Source organism: Sander vitreus, chromosome 4 (assembly GCF_031162955.1).
Source record: "Sander vitreus isolate 19-12246 chromosome 4, sanVit1, whole genome shotgun sequence".
Classification (NCBI taxonomy): Eukaryota; Metazoa; Chordata; class Actinopteri; order Perciformes; family Percidae; genus Sander; species Sander vitreus.
In genome coordinates, this window is record NC_135858.1 from 13,899,971 (window position 1) to 13,922,709 (window position 22,739).

Genomic DNA, 22,739 nt, shown 5'->3' on the forward strand with positions numbered 1-22,739 from the left:
ACTGAATAGTAATTGAGAGAACTGATTTGGCCTTATCTACAGGTGGAGGAGGTGGAGATTTGAGAAACGCTACACAGGGGAGGTCCGGTCCAGAGAGTGATATTGGATCATATTGACTCTTCAGATCCCAGAGTCTTCCAGGGTTTAGAGATTCCCAGTTCAGTTGGCTGGGTGGCGAGCTACAGGATTGAGACTCTGAACTTAGACGTGTTGCCCTAGATTCCTTCTTCATGGTGGAAGGACAAACGGAAACCAAACTCATATGGGCCCCAACGTTGAACATCTCTGAACTCTTGTCATCAAAGAACAATTGAGCTCATAGAACTGAAAAGGGTTTCTTTTATGTGTGCACTTTATTATTTTAGTTGTTATTTTTCATACCTGTGTTTTATCTGTATATGTGCATGCCATGTTTCTGTGTATATTAATACACTTCTCAAACTTTATCCTGGTTTCCTAGTCTCTTTATTGATGTTCAATTCTCTGGCTCTTAACAATCTCGTTTTCTTCTGGTTCTGGTCCAAATTCACACTGATATCAACTAAATAACACTACTACGAGCTATTTCATAAATGTACATTCTTACTACATTGCAATCAGGTTTACAAATACTGTTTTTACCTGTGTTTCTGTTGTATCTGCTAGCCTTTGCAACTCATTTATAAATGCTTTGTAACGCATACCAAGTCCTCACTTTAGATGGGCTCACGCCATGTAGTCAACTAATCAGTAGTAACTCATGAGTTAATCATGAATTGATGTGTTGGTAAGTTCTTGTTAAAGATGCATTAACACACTAACTATCCATAGGCATATTTCTGAAGGCATGTCCAAATAGAACAATACATGTGTGTGTCCAGGTTCTGTTAGCCTTTGCACCTCATTTATAAATGCTTTGTAAAGCATAGAAAGTGCTCACTTTAGATGGGCTCACATAATATACTTAACTAATCATCAGTAACTCATGAGTTAATCATGGATTACATTATTGGTAAGTATTTGTAACAGATGTGTTAACACCCCAGCTATTAGTTTAGGCCTTTTTCTAAATCATAACATTTTATTTAAGGCATGAACACATGTAAGTGTAGATAGTCAGTTAATCATTAACTTCCTAGTTTTAAACGACCTTATACATTCCTGAGTATCTAGTTGATAATGGTAAGAAGACTTCATTTACAAATGGTTAATGCATCATTTAGGAATTATTAAAAACATCAACTGATAAACGTTTTACATGAGCTTACTTACTATAGACCAACCATTTACTAACTGTATTTACAAATTCTTTACTGATTAGAATGAATGTAGGAACTATGCTTTACAAATGATAAACAAATAAATTTCTAATAGTTTGTAGATAGTTTATAAAGGGAAAATTATTTAATTTACCAATGGGTTTTGCAATACTTATTAAGTGTCAAACTTCTATTTATAAACATAACTATTGAGAGCTTTATTTACTATGAACAAACCATTTATGAGTGTGTATACAAATGCTTTATTTATGAGAATTAGCATAGGAGCAATGCTTTACAAATGATGAACAAAGCATTTAGTAATCGTTTGCAACTGGTTTGTAATGGGAAAATTTATTTCATTTATAAATGGTTGTAGTATAAATCATGTACTTACAAACATATTTTTTTAGATAGGCTTATTTATTATGAACAAACCATTTATAACTATGTGAACAAATGCTTTACTGATGATGAATTATGTATGAACAATAAATTAATAATGATTAACAAACCATTAGATAATAGGCTTGTTTACTATGAACAAACCATTTGTAACTGTGTGAACAAATACTTTACTCATGATGAACTATGTATGAACAATAAATAGTAATAATGAACAAACCATTAACTAATAGTTAACTAATGCTTAACAAATTATGAATTATGGATAGTTATTATAAAGTGCTACCCAATTATTTATTGACGTGTGCACAATCAAATGATAAATGATAAGTCTTTGGCAATTAGACCCCATCGCGACATCATCAAATTCCCATCGTGAGATCATATTTAAAAGGGGTCGAGAAGCCTTCAGTATGTAGGATACCCCCTGATGGAGTCTAGACACTAGTGGTGATGTGATGAATGAAGAGGATGCTGAGATCTGGATGAAGGAGAAGAGGAGCAAGCTCTGGTGAGCTCAGACCTGGGAGCTGGAAATAATGAACTGGAGGTGAACGGGGTGGAGGAGGGTCACAACGAGATGTAAACGAAACCAGTATCTGTTAAAGTAGAGGATCAGACATAATCACAACACAATATCGAGGGCTTTTCATCACCATGGTTTCCACACACACAGCATTAATCATCAGCTAATCAGACCACTCTACCGCTGCTGTGTTTGTGAACCGAGGACTTTGATACTATTATGGAAGCACTGAAAGAAAATGAGCTATTTGACCATGTGTGAGTGGAAAATGCAGCAATCTGGATTTTTTTTTTAAATAACTGATTTAACCATCAGTGATAAACAATGAGGATTTAAAAATATGAGCTGATTTAACCATCAGTGATAAACAATGAGGATTTAAAAATATAAGCTGATTTAACCATCAGTGATAAACAATGATGATTTTTATTAAACTACTAAGACAAACCATGGCCAACAGAGTGCGCTATATACCAGTGACTTCTCCTCCCTCCTCTTTGGTTGGACATTTCTGACAAAGAGGCTTCTAGGAATTTTCAACAAACAGTGAGATATGTATTGACTGCTAAGATGTCTGGTCATGTTCTTTTTAAAATGTGAATGAACATATTGGAGTCAGTTGCTGCTGATTTGGGATTATTATCCCTGAACATTGCACATATTTGTATACTTTATACTGTAGACCTTTGCACATTCCATCCTCTTTTTTTCAAACACTGTGCAGCTCTGTCATTATAAAAATCACTATTTTACCTATCATATATTTTTCATTTTACATTATGGTTCTGGACTTTGGCAGTATTTGTTGTTTTCTTTCTGTAATATGTTTATTGTTATGCACCAAATACCAAGGCAAATTCCTTGAATTGTGAAAACCTATTTAGAAATTAACCTGATTCTTCCTTAGCATTTAAACGTCTTTCAGGTTATTGTTTACATTTTTCTTACTGTTTTGGTTTTCTCTCACGGCTCTTATAGTGTCGTTTTTGCAGGCAGCTATTTTCAAGTAAAAAGCACTAAAAACCTACTGTTCACCTGCTCAACACAATATGGCACACAGACAAAGTTAGCGTCTATCTATTGAAGATATTGGAGCATTTAGCAGTTTCAAAACCAGATATTTCACTCAGGAGTTGGTGAAGAGCAAAACAGATCTAAAAGGAGAGTGGATATTTGATTTATATTCATTAGGTGGACAGAAACACAATGAATGCTAATGCTAATGTAGCTTTGTCGCTGCTGTGTAAATAATAATACTTTATGTAAGTGATCTGTCCAAATGGTCATGGGACCAAAAAACAGTTAACACAGATTAAAATATGTATCATATTCCTAAAAACCTTTAATGACCTAAATGTATGAAGTGGTTGAAGTGCAGAGAACTCTTTGTTCTTAATTGATCAACTGTGCCTTCATGATGAGAGGACTGTATAACCACGACATTGCCAAAGTACCCCCCTAATCATGTTCACTTCTTCAATATTCATGGAGGAAATGAAGGCTGATTAGCGAGGACCATAGGCCATTTCTCATGCAGGTCTAAATTAGACTTTCCATGTAGTGTGTCATATGGAAAATATCACTAAAGACTTTAAAAGCCAATAAAGGCATTCCTCAACAAGGAGCAAGGCAGTCAGCAGTCCACTATGTTCCACCTGGGTGTCAGCGACAAGCAGTTAAAGTGGTAAGTCATCCTTCTGCTACGCCCTGCTCAGCCTCCATATTTCCAATGACATGTCCACAGCGGCCAACAGATCTGAGACACAGCTCAACTAAGTGGAAATGGAGGACCAGAGATTAAAAGACAAGAGACCAGCAGTCGAATTTATGGAAATCAAAGTGGACATACAATCTGAAGATCTGAATTCCAAACACAGTGAGTCAAGGCTTCTGATTCACGACAGAGATACCAAAAGAGTCAACAAGAGTCTTAAGGTAAAGAGTGTGCACCGTCACAGGGGTTTAATCAACAAAACACACATAAACACACAGCACAGGCCACAAGCTGTGGTATTTCTGTCTAGAGAAACAAAGAACTTGACAGGTCAGTAAAATAAACAAACCCACCGTACTGTACATGCTGTGCATACCACTCCTCCTGTCTATGTTAACCAACATGTAACACTAACAATGCAAAGCTGAAGTGAAACAGAAATCTATGTTTGGTTTAAGTGATAAATTGATTTTTGATTAAATTTATGAGTCATGATTATATTATCTTTATCTTTATATATAGATATATATATATATATATATATATATGATAAAAGATTTTTGTTACAGTAAGTAAAAAAATGTACCTAGTGCATTGGCTTTCATTTTTGTTCTCAGGTAATATAAGACTACCAACTTAATGTGGTAAATGTCAATATGCTGCATAATACTGACCTCAAGTGGCTATGAGCATGATCATAGCCGCATGATCATAGCCACTTGATCATGGCGGTAAGATCCCTGCAAAGTACAAGTGATGAAAAAATGACATTGTGTGCAATTAAAATGGCTTAGTGCAATACATTTGCAAGCATTACCAATCAGTCTGCATGGTAAGATTTAGCCTCCATGCCTACATAGCTAAGCCCAAGCCCCCAGTTCTTAGTTTGTGTGTTGCACGCTTGAGAACGATTGTCCCTAGAAATCACTCACATTGCCTCTGTGTGTGTCTTGAGGTCACGTTTGAGGATGTGATTGCAGAGCCTCCCTCGGTGCGGAGCTTTGATAAAGTGTGGTTGTGGAGTCACGCCCTGTTTGAGGTGTCCAGACTGTGGATCTACCGCCTCATCTCCCTTCTTCTGGCAGTGCCGGTCTCACTGGCAGCAGGGATCCTCTTCGCTGTACTCAGCTGCCTTCACATCTGGTAGGACTGTTGTCACACTGGGTGGTAAATGGTAACTCTACCTTCACCCTTCTACAGTGTTTTCCCCCAAGTAGAAACCCTTTTAAGGAGTGTAGAACGATGTCTATGTTTTATCAATGAGATGAGCTCATGTTTTGTCCACACTGTATCTCTCCAGGTTAATCATGCCCTGTGTGCAGCTGCTTCTCATCAACATGCACTGGGTTCAGACTGTGTGGGGCAGCATACTGAACATTCTCATCAGCCCCTTCTTTACCAGTATTGGAAAGTGCTGTGGTCGAATCACCATCCATCTGGCAAAAGATGAAGACAGATAAAAAAATTAAAAAAACACACTGTGTGTAAATGTTTGGTTAAAACATAGAAAAAGCAAGTTGCATACTAATTCCATACAGGTAAATTATAGGTACAGATAAATTATAATCTGCATTATAATTGTGTGTGATTATTTTGTATTATTGCTGTATTTGTCCCTTTTGTGATGATGTTGATGTATATAGCTAACTCGAAGCCAGGGCCGGAACAAGCATGTGTTGATAGAATATGAGGAGTAAATGGTACTAAAACTATCTAATGCACAATTACAGAGAAAAATAGAAAGCAAATATGTACAGTATAAACCATTGCAATTATATCACAAAAGTATCTACTGTACCTATAAACCCAGAGAGTCTGGCGTGTAAAGCAACACAGACCAACAAGCATTCGGCGATACTGAAAACAGTCTCTGGATGAACAAGTGTGTATATGTAAGAAAGGCTAAATGATTGCATTAATAATATCAATATGGATGTCATAGTAATAGTAATGAATTTCAATAAATGATTTGTCTTTCTTTGATTGTAATATACTATTCTGTTTTTTACGAGGATTTAATGAAACAAAAGATCCAGTGACAACTTACTGCTCTCAGGAATCAAAGTATGTAAGAATATTACTTTAAAATGTATAGTAAAAAAAAAAAAAAAAGCATTTTTTATGGGTCAAGTAACACATCCATCACTGTTTATTAAACTAACTCGAGTTACTGATACCCACTCTTACCATTACATTCTATATGGCTATAAATATAGGTCTGAGATCCCAGTATTTCCCGTCTACATTAAATGAAAGACAGGAGCCGGTGCAGTCTCAGCTGATTGCATTGACACCCATAGAGGCAGAGGTATGTCCACTCTGACTCTCTGCTGAGCTATTTCTGTCCCTCTGCCTCCATTCCTAACTAGCCTCTACACTCTCCATTGCCACGCCAAGAATACTCCTCTAATTAGGTTGGCTCTCGATCACATGCACTTGGATCCCATTCCACCCCTCCCTCCTCGTCCCTGTTTCTGCCACCAGGGAGACGGAGCAAAAAATGCCAAACTACGCTCCTGTTCTTACACCCCACTGATTGAGATAAATAGACACAGAGAGCTGGGGGTGCTGTAAGACCTGGTACGAGTTTTATAGTCACCTACTCATCTTCCCCCTCTTTTTGGCAGTACCACACTGTACGCGTTTGTTTATGCGACCTGCCTGCTGATATAGAAAGCTATGACTGATAGCAACAACTGCACAGCTTAAGGAAGACTGAATCAGAGTTTATATTGGGAGACTATTAGATGTTATGCATTGCTAAAATCAGAAATATCAGAAATAAGAGGCTCAGGACCCGCCTTGTGTGATCTCTCTCTATTGTGCAAGACTGTGAAACATTTAAATTACTTAACCATTTTATTGTTATGATTGTGATTACGAAAGCAAACACGTTCATTAAAATATAATATATATTTAAATGTTTCTCCTTCCGAGTCCCAACAAATGAAATTACATTTTCTTTAATGTCCACTCAACTGCAAAGAAACATTAGCATTTGCAAATATATTTAGCATGCAATATAGGTAAATCTCTCCTAACAAGTCCTCCAAATATAACAACAAAATAACACAGGCTCAGTTTTACAATAAATATGTCTGAAAACTCTGATTATTACATTTCTCAGTGCAGCACAATATTACTACTCTACAGAGTGTTTGTCAGCTGCAGGGTTACAATGACAGATGAGGTACTGTTGGGTTTCTTAAACTGGCATAATGTCAACAAATAAGGTGACATCTACTGATTACTGCAGCACCTGACTTACAGTATCAAGCATGATGAAGGTGATAAGTTGATGAATTCTGCCTCATGAAAGTGTCTTTTAATGTGAATCATATTCCTCCTTAGTGTGAATCTACATTAACAGTACATTGTACGGTAATCCTTGTACTAATGGTGACATTGAATATAATTTCTGTTTTGCAATTTAGCTTTAAACACAAACAAAAATGCTTTCTTTTCCAAATAAAGTTCAGCATTAGGACGCAAAACACTGTTTCCCAACAGAAGCCAGAGCAGGAGGGTGTGTTTGTGCTTACTGCCTCACTCTGTGGTGGAAGTTCGTGCCACTGTGTAAACTCTGCCCAGTTCGCCCCACAACCCTATGTGAAATGTGACACAACGCTGGGTTCTCCTTTAAGGCATGCCTTTTCTGTCTGTGTGCATTACATTGTGTGTGTGTGTGTGTGTGTGTGTGTGTGTGTGTGTGTGTGTGTGTGTGTGTGTGTGTGTGTGTGTGTGTGTGTGTGTGTGTTTGGGTGCCTATGTGTGTGCAGGGCGGGGGTCAGGCCTCCATTTTTACCAGGAGGTCTGCAGCAGCTGTCCACTGGCATGTAAGAGGGAGTGCCACAGTGGTGATACAGGGGTTCAGAAGTGAACCGAGGCAGTTCCGTGCAGATTGATCCAGGAAGATTTACTCTCACCATCTTCGGCCCATCAAGGACCTGCAGCTCTATTATGGCGGATCAGTACCAGTACAACACCAACACCAACGAGGAGAAGATTGTGAAGGATAGCCACACCAAAGAGATTGATTTAATTAACAGAGATCCCAAGCAGATCAATGAGGACGTGGTGAAGGTTTGTGCAGCATGGAGACAACACCCTGTCACAGAGAGGATTAAGAACATAACCCCTGCCTTGGCATGTGTGGAAGCATAGGCAGCAAATGAATAAAGTGGTTAGCAAGAACAAAGACAGGAGTACAGGTTATGATACTGTCTGGAAAATCCTTAAATAGAACAAGAGCTTTTCCTGTTGCCTGTGCAGAGCCCAACGTTTATTTTGGGAATGGGGTAGAAGAGTGTGAAACTGATACAGTATGCAGTAGGTACGCCGTGATTTATTTAGGTTTGACTACTGTTTATCCTGTGATTGTTGCCATGTTACCACCACGAAATATTTTCTGTAAGGACAGGGCTGAATATACATTTAGATTATATTTTGTCTGATTGGAAGGGGTTTATGTAAACATGGTCAATGACAGAAGCATATGTTTAGTGTCTGCATTGCTTAATTTGGAATCATTTACATGTCTGCTGACGTCTGTTATAAACTGAAAGTTTTGTTAACCTTAATCCCAATAGTCTGGTCAAGGAGTTGAGTTATAGTTTAGCATTTACATTTCTAATTTATGCAGTCATTTTCTGCTAACATAACTTTTTTTTTTCTTACCTTTAAAATAAAGTAATATCGATTAAAACACTTTCCCTCGCATGGAATCTTAACTTCTGAGTAATCACATGTACCAGCTTTGGGTGTCCGTCTATTGTTTCTGAAGAACACTGGTTGTTCTTTTGCTGAATTTGACACCAACAATCCCTCTAGGGGCTAAAAGAGACCACCTTGCAGAGAAAATATAAAACAGTGCATGTCCAGCCATTCATTCAGAGGATGAGCTCAGGCTGCTGTCTCTACAGGAAATGGACAGTGACTCGTTATTGATCTTATCCAGTAGTCTGAAAGAAAAGAGAAGGTTTTAGATGTGCAGTGCATCTGCCTTTCATGATTAAGTTAATCAGCAATTTATATCTGAGTCTCAGCTTAGAATGTGACAGCGCTTTTCCAAAGGACCAGGTGACACATACTGAAAACTGAAAAAAAGATTAGACCATTGCACAGTTGCCCTAATGCATTTTACATGAGGTGAAACTTGGTTACTAAGAAATGTGTTGGAATAGAACTTTTACAATGATTTGGACCTAGCATTAAAAGCCACGCCATAGCTGTTATTAATTTTGACTGTATGCCACAACATTAAGGTTTTTTCCTATGATGTTACAACACATAAGCTAATTGGTTTCTCTGCATACATTTGACCCTTACACTCTGCAGCTTTTACAACCTTATTCTTTACACTTATTATTGGCATGTGCATAACAGTGGTGTGCATTTAGGGATGTGAGGAAATAAAAGCCTCTTTTAAATTTCCTTAGGTGGACTTTGAGGATGTCATTGCAGAGCCTGATGGTACACACAGTCTGGATGGGGTGTGGAAGCTCAGCTACACCACCTTTACTGTGTCCAAGTACTGGTGCTACCGCATCTTGTCTGCTGTCTTCGGTATCCCTGTTGCTCTGCTGTGGGGCTTCCTGTTCGCATGCATCTCCTTCTGCCATATATGGGCCGTGGTTCCCTGCATCAAGAGCTGTCTGATTGAGTCGCAGTGCATCAGCCGCATCTACTCTCTCTGCATCCAGACCTTCTGTGATCCCTTCTTTGAAGCCCTGGGCAAGATCTTCAGCAGTGTGCGTGTTGCACTGCGCAAAGAAGTCTAAGAACTCACACAGTAGTGTTTATAGTATGATCGGATGAAGTGTGTTATCTTTTTAAACACCAAAAGATCAGTCCTGGCATTTTGCTTACTCCCTGATACTCCTCTTCCTCCCTTCATAACATGCTCCTCCCTGCCTACCCATCCTCAAGCTCTCAGTACTGACCGGTGCCAGCAGAAGCTCCGTGACAGCTGCAGCAGGCAGCGTGGTTCTGTGACAGCTCTGGCACTCCTGGAGGGCTCAGTGCTCCTCACTGAGGGAGAAGAGGGCCACTTGCCATGAGAAGGATGTGTCTGCCCTCATTTATTTGTATCACAAAAGCTACTCATTCACAACAAATGAAATTACCTCCCCACAAGTGCTGCACCTGTGGACAATGCTGCCTGTATGCATTACATTTGGCCATTTTTAAAAGTTATATTGATGCTGTATATTGCTGTGTCTGGTATTGTTTAACTTTATATTGTTTTAATTGGATTTGACAATCATGTATGTAACCTTATTTTAAAAGCTCTAACAAAAAGAATTGAATGGAACGTTTTTTTCTCTACATATTTATTTGGTAATTAGTGATGACTCCATAGTAACTAACATAGTATTTTTCTCACTTGCAGATGCAAGGAATATGTTTGGAACCAATCATGCAGATAATCTACTTCCTTTTATCAAAGTGTGATGAGTGGAATATTAAACCTACTTACTATTGCACTTTTCAAGTAAGCAAGTATGTGTAAACAAGTATGGACCTACCTACTAATGGAGTAAAGTAAAAACCTCTGTATGAGACCCATTGTAATGTTCCACCATGTTATTTTGATTATTTAGAAAAGTATAATACCTTTGCTGCTATTGTGCACCTGCAGTGAAGAAAATGTAATTACATATACAGTAGATGGGGTGAAACTAATTTAAAGACACTTGATGAAACATTATAATAAGTATATTACACCACTGGTAAAGTATGTTCTGTGTATTATTTCAATTTATTCAGAGAGGCTTAAGAAAAACATTTTTAAGGTTGACCAAACACTATTTCAGTGATATCTCTTTTGCCAATTCAGGGGAAGCAGTGACCTGGGAGCTGTGACCCACTAGAGGTTGCTGTTGTGTGTGTTTCTCTTTTGTGTCTGAGATTCATAATTGATGATTCAGTGTCACCACACCCTTCTTTGTTCATAACCTCAGTGAGTTTCTTTCTGGATGACTCATTCTAGTCCTCTATTGTGCTAGAAAATGCACAGTTAAGACTTTATATAAGCAGAAACAGCACACTGTGTTCAAAGTATTATTCTAATTAATGAACTGTATTAACCAGTGTAATTAAGGAGAAAAATTAGCCAAAACCTATAAAGAGACATTAAATATGTAGAATATAAATACAGCCAAAGTACAGCAAGTTCTCCACAAATACAGTTCTCATGTACTCTGTTAAGTATTTAGCGCCAATTGTTGCCTTGAAAAATGTATGTTTTTATAGAATTTCTCCTGTTATAATATTTTCTATTGGTGCATTGGTTATCCTACGGAATGTCACATTATCAAGGTTATAAGAGAAGTAAACCCCTCCTAAATACTGTATAATCGTAAATATTACTTAATTATAATGTTGGCACATTAATTAATACTGTAATCCACATAATAATAACATTAAAGCAACACCTGTGCAGTGTACAGTAATGCAGTTAAATATTTCTGCAATAACTAACTAGCTTGTTGAGGCTGTAGTTTGAGGTGTTGTGCTTTTTATCGTAAGTACAGTATAAGTGCACACAACCGAATGTCATGATAAGCTGAAAGCTGAATCTGTCTTACAATTCAATTCAATACAATTTTATTTTTAGTGTCAAATCACAACAGGAGTTATCTCAGGACACTTTACAGATAGAGTAGGTCTAGACCACACTCTACAATTTACAAAGACCCAACATTTACCCATGAGCAAGCATTACAGTGTCTCAACTAAAATTGAACATTACAAACTTCACAAGTTCAGAATTTGTTTAATAGATATTTTGTTGGATTGTTTTTATTGTGCAACTTTTGCTTTTATTCAGGTCAGTCCTCATTATTGACAATGATAATCAATGTGCTGTAATAGACAGCTCACATACTTTAAACTTTTACATTAAATATAAACACAACTGACTAAACAACAGCATCACGCTTAAATAGCTTTGCAACAAAAAATGCTAGAGGAAATCCATGGCCACAGTTCACCTTTATTGTCACTTCCTGCAGGATATTGCACCATGTCATGCAACGATTGTTGCCCCAAGACACCTCCAGTAATGTGAGTCACTTGAGGTCACTCCAGTGCCCAAAATGCATTTTGGGGATGAGGCTGAACAGGAAAGTCAAAGTTTCAATGTGCTGCCAAAAAGTTGCAGGACCTCAGTGATGTTATTGATTTGGCGTCGACAAACATCCCTCTAGAAGATTTCCAGCAACCTTGTAAAGGATTTTAGGAGGCAATAGGAGCTCTAATGAGCATCAGCTAGGTGTAAATAATATACTGTATGTCGTTCATTTGTGCTTCTTTCACTCTTTTTTTATTTTTCAAGCCTTTTTAAAATCTTACCAGTGACAGCCATGACATCGTACATCTAACAATATCTCAAGTAACAGTTTACATGTATCATACATGAACATTTGTAGAGCAAATGTAGCAAAATGAACAACATTGTACACAGTATTTATAACGGGGGAGCAATTTCATTATATCACAGACAAACAAGATCCACAAGCTTTGCTGGTGACAACAACTGAATCAATAGCATGGTTGGTCAAGGTTGACAGTGCATAGAAATATTCTCTTTTCCTTTACTTTCTCTGCACTGCACTGCAAATATGTAAATATATACTGTACATCTCAAACAAAAATAACATAAAAACAAACAATTGCTCAGCTTGGTCCATGATTGTCTCATACATCTTTATGAATAAAACGTTGCACCCTTAATAAAATTCTGTACATTTTTCTATTTCACAATTCCATTTCCACTTTATACTGTAAAGCACTGTGAATAAAATAATTAAAGGTGGAGTCAACAATTCTAATCCAATACATTTCCTTCAAATTCAGCAAATATCTTCTCACGGTCCGCTAGCTGTCCGTTTTGTGTATGCGCTGAAAAACAAACGGGGAAACAAACAAAAGGGGTTTGGACCGAGCCACACAACACTGTTGCTCGTCCACAAGACAGGGGAAAGGCTATGGGTGTAAAAAGTAGGACGGGGAAAGTTGTTCTTTTCAGTGTACTGATTCGTTCAGCTGGTGAACTGAGAACAGAGTTAGTCATGTAACGTTTTCAAACTTAAAGCTGAAGTCCTTATACCCTATTATGTACAACATGTATATTTTTATGACACCTAATTATTTAATAAAATATCTAGGTAGTCATACTACTTCCTACTTCAAGAGACATGAGAGAGGTAAAAACAGTAATCTTTGTATAGTCGGCATAAGCACATCAAACCAGGGTTTACATTACACATTTTTTTGACGGCCAATTTAGCCGTTAATATTCCAGAATATTCTAGTACATACAGTATGTTTTAAATAGCCATATAATAGCCTACATTTAAACAGCAATAAAACACAAGAGCTATTCACGTTATTTGTAATAATTAATGTACAGAACAAGCTTATGCATTTATAAGGGCATGGAGAGAAAACATGAACAGAGACACCGACCTTATGTCGAACCACCACTGCAGAATTATGAGCGCCACATAATCAATTTCCTCTGTTCTTGTGTTTCACTGTAAAATATATAAATCTAAGAGTAGCCTATTATTGTGTTGGTAGAGCGGATCTTGGTGGCGCATACTAAGCCAGTTTTTATGATTTATTATGTATTTATGCTGCTGTACCATGCCTTGTCGAACTTTAATAAATGAAACTAAAACTGAACGTTGTCTGAACCTCTTACACACGGGCACAAATTAGGGTGTACAGTTCCGGTCAATCAGCCTCAGTGTTCTTCTAATCTGTGAAATCTTCCGGCTAACGTAAATCCCACATCAAACATCAAATTAACACTTTTATTATTTTTCGAAAGTATCCATGTTTTCTTGATGGATTAGCAAGCCTTGGGATGGATTATAATTACAAGGACTGCTCGTTGTAACAGCTGAATGGTGCAGCTGAATGTATATATTAGCAACCTGTCCCCAATCAGCAGTGTATTTGCTGTCTTGAACACACGGCATTCCTCCTGTGAACAAATTACTTGAATCAGTCACTTAGTGAGTCCCTGCACGTTGACAGCGCCGGAGGTGGGCCCAAGCCTGGAGCTCTGCAGCGTGACGCTATTGACTGACAGAGCTCAACTGAACTGAGATATGAACGGATCTTTTCAGAAAGTGATTCAGTTCAGTTCGTTCACCCAAAAGATTTGTTCTTTTGAATGACTCATTTGGTAACGGTGCTGCAAAGGGTCAAAATAGTAGCCTGTTAGGCACGACGCAAAGCCGAGTAAAGTGTAAAATAAATTAATAAATGCCGGCATGCGATTAATGCGATAAAAAAAAATTAATCGCATCGCGTCGGCCCTTAATCGCATCACGATCAACGCGTTGACGCTGACAGCCCTAATATATATATATATATATATATATATATATATATAAAATATAAAGAGAGAGGCAGTGGGAGCGAGAGGGTCAGTAAATCTGGCTCATGCATAACAATCTAAAGGAGGTATTTGTTTGGGTATTGAGTTCCAATCAACAATCTTTCTCCAGAAATACTGACTCCACCTTTAAGACTTTTGTCTTTTTCTTTCAGGGCTCAAGGCGAGAGGTATCTGAAGGAGTAGAACAGCTAGTTAGTTTATGGGCGACGGCATGTGGTGAAAGGCAGGGTGGGCAAGAGAGAGAGAGAGAGAGAAGGGAAGAGAGGACGGGTGCTTATGTTGTCGAAGTCTGTGTGATGCTCCTCTGACTGCTAGTGCTCTTAATGGCAAAGGTTGAGGAGTTGCTCTTGTGACTGGAGTCAAAGTCACGCTCACAGTGGCACTGGGATGACTTGAGGTAGCGAGTGGAACAGCACACAAAGTTCTGCCTAAGATCCTGGAACAGATGCCCGGCGAAGCACATGTAGATCCAGGGGTTACAGCAGCTATTGAGGCTGGCCAGCAGCATGGAGATGATGAAGGGCATAGCTGCAGGAGTTGAGAGACAGAGAGAGAGAGAGAGAGAGAGAGAGAGAGAGAGAGAGAGGAAAGTTATTGTGCCGTGACAACAAAAAGTAACCAGAAGCTTGTTTTCTCTGCGTCTGTCCAATCAGCTGCCGGTTTTAATTTTTTGGGTGATAATACAGATTAGCGCCACCTGCTGTTATGGAGACATATTACGTCTCGCGCATGCACAGAATGTAGACTCAAGTCGGCGACGCTTCGGTGTGTTCCGAGGCACTTTTTGGACCTTGGGGAGCCGACTGATCAGTCCGACTGCCTTTTCTGCCAACGGTCGGCAGTCGCAAGCATGATTATTAAGAATTGACTATTAGCCATATAAGGATTTGATTTATGAGATGACAACATGAGTTTGAGTGTAGATCATTCAATTACCCTTTGTGTCATAGGTTTAATAATCTACTTTTGGGTAAGCAGTGGTGCTTTGTAATCCTTCAGATGTACAAATGAAAAAAGCAGAAAAAAGGTAGCAATTATATTTGAACCTGAACAAGAGAATGCTAATTTATGAAACAGTCTACAAACTCTGGAAGCAAGAATGTGAACATGTGGATTTACCAGCTGATATGACACACTTATACTACAAACCTTGTGAGCCATGCATCAACCTGCTCTACAGACTATAATGCAGCTGACATGGATGGAGTGATACGCTTTATTGGCCAACTGGTGGTTATCAAGCATTCTTATCAGGGTGGATGAGAACAGAGCATGGATCTAATTTGAATAATATGGGGAACTATCAAGAAAGAGTCTTCAGTGATTTATCTCACATTGCCTTTCATCAGAGAAGGATGAATCACACAGCAAATGAAAAGGCGGAATGATTATCCCCATGGGTGGTACATCTGTCTGACTGTCACTGGGCCGGCCCAAAAGCCTCTTTAGCAGGCCATTAATGAGAACACTTAGTGCTAAATCGTGTTCCCTGAAGGTAAATAAGCATTGCAGTAATCTCATTTTCATTAAGTGATATGTATGAGTAAAATTGCTTTGAGAGGTCTTTCTGTACCTATGACACTGCCTTGCTTTTTCTCACTGCTTGTAAAAACACTACATAAGAACTGACTTTTATAATTAAAAAAAGTAACACTTGGACACCTTGCTTTGTATCCATCAAGCACTTCATGCTAATCAATAGCACAGAGTGTGAGTCAGCGTCCGGGGGCACCAGGCTCAGCAGGGGGAGGTGCTTGTGTTCACCGATTGTTTTGGGAGCTTGCGTTAGTCTGAGTCAGGGTTTAACCTTCAGGTGTTTTTGTCCGCTACATAATCTATTCGGCTGTCCAATGTGATATCACATTGATGATGTCACAAAGCTTAGAAGAATGGGACATTTACATTTCCAAAAACCGTGTTGATAAGCTTTAATGTGGGTACTAATGGTAAACCTATCTGTGAAATGTCCTGGCTTCTTCACAGTAAATCTGTGCAGTTTTGGTAGAAGTTTGGGGGATGAAGCAATGTGGCTCTTTGTTAACGCATCTAAAAAAAATACACTGATTGGCTTGATGTGGACATTGTATCTAGGGGTCAGAATTTCCTACAATGTGTATCCACACCACTGGTCCAATGTTTTTGGCTGAAGCAACAGTTCAACATTTTGGGAAAATACCCTTCAAATTGACATCACTCTCACATCTGTACAGTAAATATGATTCTACAACACTAACTGCAATTAACAACAATTAACTACGGCATCTTAATAACCTGATGTTTTCTGAAACTGGTTTGTATACATTATGCATGTCTGAAACAGGTTTGCGATGTAGAGGTTCTTCCCCTAGTAGCCTAACAGCTTTCTGTTCTAAGCTGTGTGGTCTTGGCTCACTTTGCTGACTATGACTCTAATGGACACTTTATCTACACACACAGGTGACACTCCAGCCTATCTTTTGTACACAAACACTAGCATGTGTCTGCCAATTCTGGCCTTTCTGAACACTGTTCACGTGGATGACAGCCATAAGACATCAGCTTCCTCCCTGCACTGAGCTCTGCAACAGAAAATTAATTAAATATTTCCTTTTCTATTTCATCTTTTTGTTGCTCTTTTTATGGCTGCTGTTACTATGAATGTCGCTGTGAGTTGCAGCATTGAAGCCAATTATAGCAGTATACCTCCTCAGTGTTGAAGAACTGGATGACAGCCAAGTGTATTGTGCAAATGTTTAGCTCCAAAGTGTAAAAAGCTAGTCTGAACAACGCAGCTTGAGGAGGATGACAGGAATCACACAACCAGTCATTTGGAACGTTGTACATAAACCCACAGAAGCTGAAGACAAGACTCAAGCCTGAAACACCAAAGTCAGTTAACTCCCTACAAGAAACTTCCTAATACTATTGTCTTATGTTTAGCACATGTACAGTTTATTTTAATTAAAAAAAATTAGCTTTTTGCTTTTTCTATAAGGAAATACCAGAACAGTAAAGTTATAAGAGGTGGAAACTGCTTGGAAAACAAGTTTTGTATTGTCTTTGTGGAGATGCAGACATATTATTTTGCAAAGTCTTTATATTAATAATAGCTCTAATTAGATTTACTCTTGGCTTTTCCAGAACACAAATGCCCTTAGATCATATTGACAAACTATAGCCCCTTTCAGATTATACACATCTGTGTGCCTTATACTTCGTAAATGTAATGGAATTATGGAAGGAACAGATGGACAGTGCAAATACATTGTGAAGTCAAAATGGCATATTAAATCTTTGTTGTCATATGGGTGTGGCCCAGCGGATCGATGAATATAGGGATCTACAGTAGATGGCTGCTTTAGTGGCCTATTGTGGTTAAATGTTAACGACGCACTCCAACGTGACCCACAGGCACAAATAAAGGCTGCTTGGTGGCGCACACTAATGTGTTTAATGATTAGCCATCAGTCGGTCTCAGCAGCGAGATGAGGGCAGAGGAAACTTGGTAAATGATGTGTGTAGGTTTCGCACTTTAAAGGACTTATCACCAATTGTTCTTACCACACAACAGGTGTAGGCTATCATACAGTAGGCCTATAGGCCTTTAATCTAAGAAGTTCACATATAAGACAAGCAAATAGGTATGTTTTTCCAGCTCTGCATTCCTGATGTAGCCCTAAACAAACCATTAACAGCATCAGACAATATTAGATTAACAAGTAAGATTAACTAGTTGTCTAGTGTAAGTAGGCCCATGTGTCAATTTGGAAATGACAGCATGTTCTAATGTGTTTCACAAGGGTGTACATGCAATTCCAAGTTTTTATGTTTTTAGCAGACAGATTGAATAGTTCAACATTTTTTCTACATTTATGTTTTGGCTTTTTGTTTTGTCCTATATGGTCAAACCACCTGCACTGATCAGCCAGCGCTTCAGCTCAGTCACTCAACTCTCCGCACCGCACCATGGGCTGCGTTATTTAGCCAAAACAGCAGAACTACGAGTCTGCAACATAACCCCAGTGCCTGACCAATCTGCATGAGGAAAACAGAACAAACACATCTCAAAAAGATGTTTTTGTTGTCCCTGTTTGCTTCAACTGGATAAAGGGCTGGCACCCTCGTGCGTAAAGAGCACTGATGGGCACAGCAAGAGGGATGCGGCAGTTATAAATCTCTATTAATTTCCACTGGGCAATGTTGCAAATGTGCAAAAAGGATGTGAAAAGATGGGTAGAGGGTAAGTGTTTCAAAATGTGTCAGATGCGTAGCGACATTGATGAGTAAGCTACGGCAGCGTTTGCGCATCATTAGCGCATTCGTATGATATCCAACTTTAAAATTCAACCTACCCTCACGGGGCGCTGCTGGATCCCACGCAGACCACATCTGGACAGAGAAAAATGGGGTCCAACAGACGATATAGGCCAAGACGATCACAAAAGTCATTTTCACTGTGGTTATCTTCGCCTTGGAGATGAGCTTAACGCTGCTCACGCGGGCCAGTGTGTTGCATTTGGATGCTTTGGGTGTCAGGCTAATACACTGCTCCCGCCTGGTTTTCAGTTTAAAGTTTTGCCATATTTTGAAGCTTATTAACCCGTAGCAAATGCTCAGTATCGCCACTGGAATGATATATATAGTGAGACTGATCCATGTGATGTAAGCTTTGGCTCCCCAAGGCTTCACGAAGTCGCCCCAGCAGTCATACACTCCTGATCCGGGCGAGCCAACCTCGATCAGGGAGAAAATAAACATTTGCGGGATACTGAAGAGCAGGCTCAGGACCCAGGAAAAGATTACATAAAAACGGTCTTTTGTCCTGTGCAAAGAACGAAGAGGCTGACAAATTGCCAAACACCTGTCTACGGACATCAAAACTAACATGTAAGTGGAGGCAAACATCCCAACGACTTGTAGGTATTTCACCAACCTGCACAAAATGTCCGGTCCATAGAACCGAAATGTAATGTCCCAGATAAGTTGAGGGAGAACTTGAAATATCGCCACAACTAAATCAGCGATGCTCAGGTGCTTCATGAAGTAGTACATGCGGGACTGGCTGTGCTTGGTTGTGTGGATGGCCAGCAGGACGCACAGGTTCCCCGCAAGCGCCAGAAACAGCACCAGGGCGAGCACAGTCACCTCTACCTTCGCCACCTCTTCATTCCGCTTCAGAGGGTTCGTCTGATTCAACAAACCGGTCCCGTTAACGAGACTTGGGTTCTGCCAGGATTCGTTAACTTGCCAAAATTCACTTTCATTTGAAATACTCTCCATTGCCGCAGCCTTGTCCTCTGCAGATGCGTCAGGGTTGTGCAGTCATGGAAGGGTGAGGTATGATGAGGCTCAAAAAAATGCTCATTAAGTGATAAACAAGGATTGGTTGAACATCAATCTCCCAGGCTTTCTAAAAACTGAAGACGCTTGAAAACATTTCCACTTGTAATATGAGATATTTAACAAAATGTGTGCGCCAAAAGAAAAGTAAACTTAATGTGCAGAAATCTCAAATGTGGACCTACTGTACAAGACAGCAAAACTAGGGTCTAAAACACGTGAGTGTATAGGTTATTCTCCAAAACCAAAATCCAAAGAATTATCAGGTTTATGGTCGAGCAAAATATAGGCCTATATATATATATATATATTTACTTTAAAAATCAAAATGAAACTCTGGAAATTAAAGTATTACAAGAAAAAAATGCAGTAGAAATTATAAGCTCCAACATCTTCTCTGGTAAGAATCGGAATGGCCAGCACGCAGCACTCAAGCCCCTGTTATACCTGTCCCTGGTTCAGTGATAACAGTGAATTACCCATCACCGCCACAAGGCAGCGATGTGAGCCAGTCATCAGTCCCCTGCTCTGTTATAATACATCCATGGCTCGGAGCTCCAAACCTCTTCAGAGCATGAACCCCCAGATAGGCTCTGTATCAGGGACCTTATTGTGTCAGTGTGTGACTTTAGTGTGGAATTATAAAGCTGTATGCTTTTTCAGGAGAGACACTGAAAGCTCTGCACACAGGAGGTGTTGTCAACATGTTTTTATTGTCCATATCAAAAGGTATCTTAGACTTCATTCATGACTTGGTTGCTTTAAGCTTTGGGGAAACCTTGTTGTTGTTGTTGTTGTTGTTGTTGTTGTTGTTGTTGCTGCTGTTGCATTTGCTTTGCAATGCTTTTGCATTTATTGTTGTTGTACTGAGAATTCAAGGAAACAGTCCAAGATGACATAATTAACATTTGATTTTTAGTTTAAACCCAAGAAATCCTCTGTGTTATTCTGTTTATTCAATATATTGGTGGCCATCAGGTTATTATAAAGGACAACAAGTGGCAATGAGTACCTAACCCTTATGGGGAACAACATAAGCTGTGGAAATTTTACTGGCAATGTAGTGCGACGCCCATGTTAATGTCCATGTGCTACATTCCAGCAATTCCTCTGAATTTCTTCCTTCTTTCCATTTGTGTTGCCAAGTGCAATGCTGCATTGGAATATAGGGACTAAAATAATGAAGGTGAATATTATTACCTAAATATTTAGGAAAATGCTGCATTGAATGATTTATTTAACACAGTTACACTAATGCAGTCAGGAGTGCTGAAAGGTGAGATTTGTCTGCTACTGTGCAGCTCTTTAAATTTCAAGCAGTTGCAAACCCTGTTGGAAAAGGCCTCTGGTCCTATATATCTATGCCAGAGAGTTATTCCCCATTTTTGTGGTTGTGGCCGGGTTTGGAAAATGGCAGATCCACTGGAATATCAAAGCAGTAAAGACTGAAGATGCTTTATCGCTGACTGGAAATTAAAAGGACAAGGAGAAGGGAATAATGATGACACATTAAATATAATGCTGTGACTTGTGTGAATTTGGAATGAAAAGATTTAATGACCTCATATGAAATGAGCCAGCATGTGCAGAGTGAAACTGGGTATAGTCTGGGTACAGCTGGAACATTGCAGAAAGTAATTAGTGGATTGATGAGTGCTCGCCATTTCGTGAAAGTCGTGGATGTGGAATAAAGCAATATATTTTCCATGGTTTTATGACCGTGAAAAGAAAAGAGCCAGTCCGTGCTGCAAAGCTTTGAGGGGGTTTTGCTAGAGAAGTTTTACTGGGACCATTTGATTACAAGGTACGACACAACGTGCAAGATGGGGTTATTGTTAGAAATAGCTGTGTCCCGCTTATGGTGCTGGATCCTCCAAAGTCTGCATTTTCAGACTAAATATGTCAAAACAAGTTGGCAAGGTCTGGCCCATTTCAAATAGAAATGTAGCCGAGAATTATTGTACAGTGTAAATCTGGAGCACACAACCTGTACAATGTTTACTTTGCAGCCCTCCACGGCATGCATTGTTTAATGGAACACATGGAGTTCTCCATCAACTCGTAAAGTCCAGAATTATCAGGTGACCATGTCATGTTAGCCCAGGTGGTCAGTCACTGGTTAATACAGTACATGCTGTAACAAACTACGCCATGAAAAAGCTACAGCATTTCACTCAGTGAGGAACCTTCCTAATCAAATAAGACTATTGGACTGCAGCCCGGAACACTCGGTTTTGGATCACTTTATAGTCTAATGTGATCCAATCATTTGAGGAGGAGCAACAGAACCATATCCTCTGAAATTGGAGATATAGTGTCAGTTTGGAGTGCAATTTATAGATCTAATAATGGGGTTAGCAAAAAAGTCACACAGTCCAAATGATGTGCTGCTGATGGAGGCAACTGCATGAGAGGTGGTACGTAACAGTACGTAAACAGCATGAGGTCAGGCTTAAAGTTGTCTGCTGACGGATTAAAAGGATAGAAGGCTGCGACAGCAGAAGCCAAGTGGACTTGAATGCTAAAGTTGAGACGAGTGTGCTAAAGAGATTCTTCTTGCCACAAAGAGAACAAATCAAGATGACAAGGATGCAGGTTCTTTGCAGTGTGTCAACTGTCATGAAAATAGAGTGAAAGTAAGAAAGATTGTGGATGGAAAAAATGACGCTCTAGGATTTCCTGATATTAATGACATTGCTGGAGAAAATCTTCAGAAAATATTGAGGGGATTTATATAATGTCAGGCCCACTTCAGAGTGATGAGGGAGAAGATGGTTTTGCAGACATTCAAAATGACTCCAGTGAACATCATACATAGTAGTTAAACTCTATTTTATTTTACATTGTATAATATTACTTATACCACAGTAACGATACTATATTAATACTAAGGGAACATGAATTGTCATGAATTCATGCATGACTTCATGAACTATCAGTAATGTTCAAGGATTAATAGTATCTCATGCATGACTTAATGCAGGAACAATACGTTTATTAATGCATTAGTTAATATAGATATCTGATATCTTCTTCATTGGTAAATCTGTAGTTAGTGACAGGCTAACAAACAGAGTTGTAGTGTTGTAATCATGATTAAGTAAACATTACTTCTTCATTCCT

General features: G+C 39.0%; 3 protein-coding genes across 3 annotated transcripts; 2 read left to right on the plus strand and 1 right to left on the minus strand.

Moving 5' to 3' along the window:
* The first annotated feature begins 3,903 nt into the window (after window positions 1–3,903).
* Window positions 3,904–5,343, plus strand: LOC144516230 (caveolin-2-like). The gene is given in 3 exon segments (XM_078247438.1): window positions 3,904–4,104; window positions 4,839–5,026; window positions 5,184–5,343. Coding segments are annotated over 3 exon segments (549 nt in total).
* Window positions 5,344–7,843: 2,500 nt separating this feature from the next.
* On the plus strand, window positions 7,844–9,663 carry cav3 (caveolin 3). The gene is made up of 2 exons (XM_078247439.1): window positions 7,844–7,966; window positions 9,322–9,663. The coding sequence occupies exons 1-2, from the start codon at window positions 7,844–7,846 to the stop codon at window positions 9,661–9,663; spliced, it is 465 nt and encodes a 154-aa protein (XP_078103565.1).
* Window positions 9,664–14,495: 4,832 nt separating this feature from the next.
* On the minus strand, window positions 14,496–20,011 carry oxtra (oxytocin receptor a). Its single transcript, XM_078248467.1, has 2 exons — window positions 18,629–20,011; window positions 14,496–14,825 (listed from the first exon to the last, which is right to left on the minus strand). Exons 1-2 carry the CDS (start codon window positions 19,554–19,556, stop codon window positions 14,572–14,574), a joined length of 1,182 nt encoding a protein of 393 aa, XP_078104593.1. The 5' UTR covers window positions 19,557–20,011; the 3' UTR covers window positions 14,496–14,571.
* Window positions 20,012–22,739: the final 2,728 nt, after the last annotated feature.

Bases quoted from the DNA above. Each gene is read 5' to 3' on its own strand.
- cav3 (XM_078247439.1), top strand. From the start codon at position 7,844: ATGGCGGATCAGTACCAGTACAACACCAACACCAACGAGGAGAAGATT. The intron at 7,967-9,321 runs GTTTGTGCAGCA...AAATTTCCTTAG, and splicing joins TCAATGAGGACGTGGTGAAG to GTGGACTTTGAGGATGTCAT.
- oxtra (XM_078248467.1), bottom strand. From the start codon at position 19,556: ATGGAGAGTATTTCAAATGAAAGTGAATTTTGGCAAGTTAACGAATCC. The intron at 14,826-18,628 runs GTAGGTTGAATT...CAACTCCTGCAG, and splicing joins TCCAGCAGCGCCCCGTGAGG to CTATGCCCTTCATCATCTCC.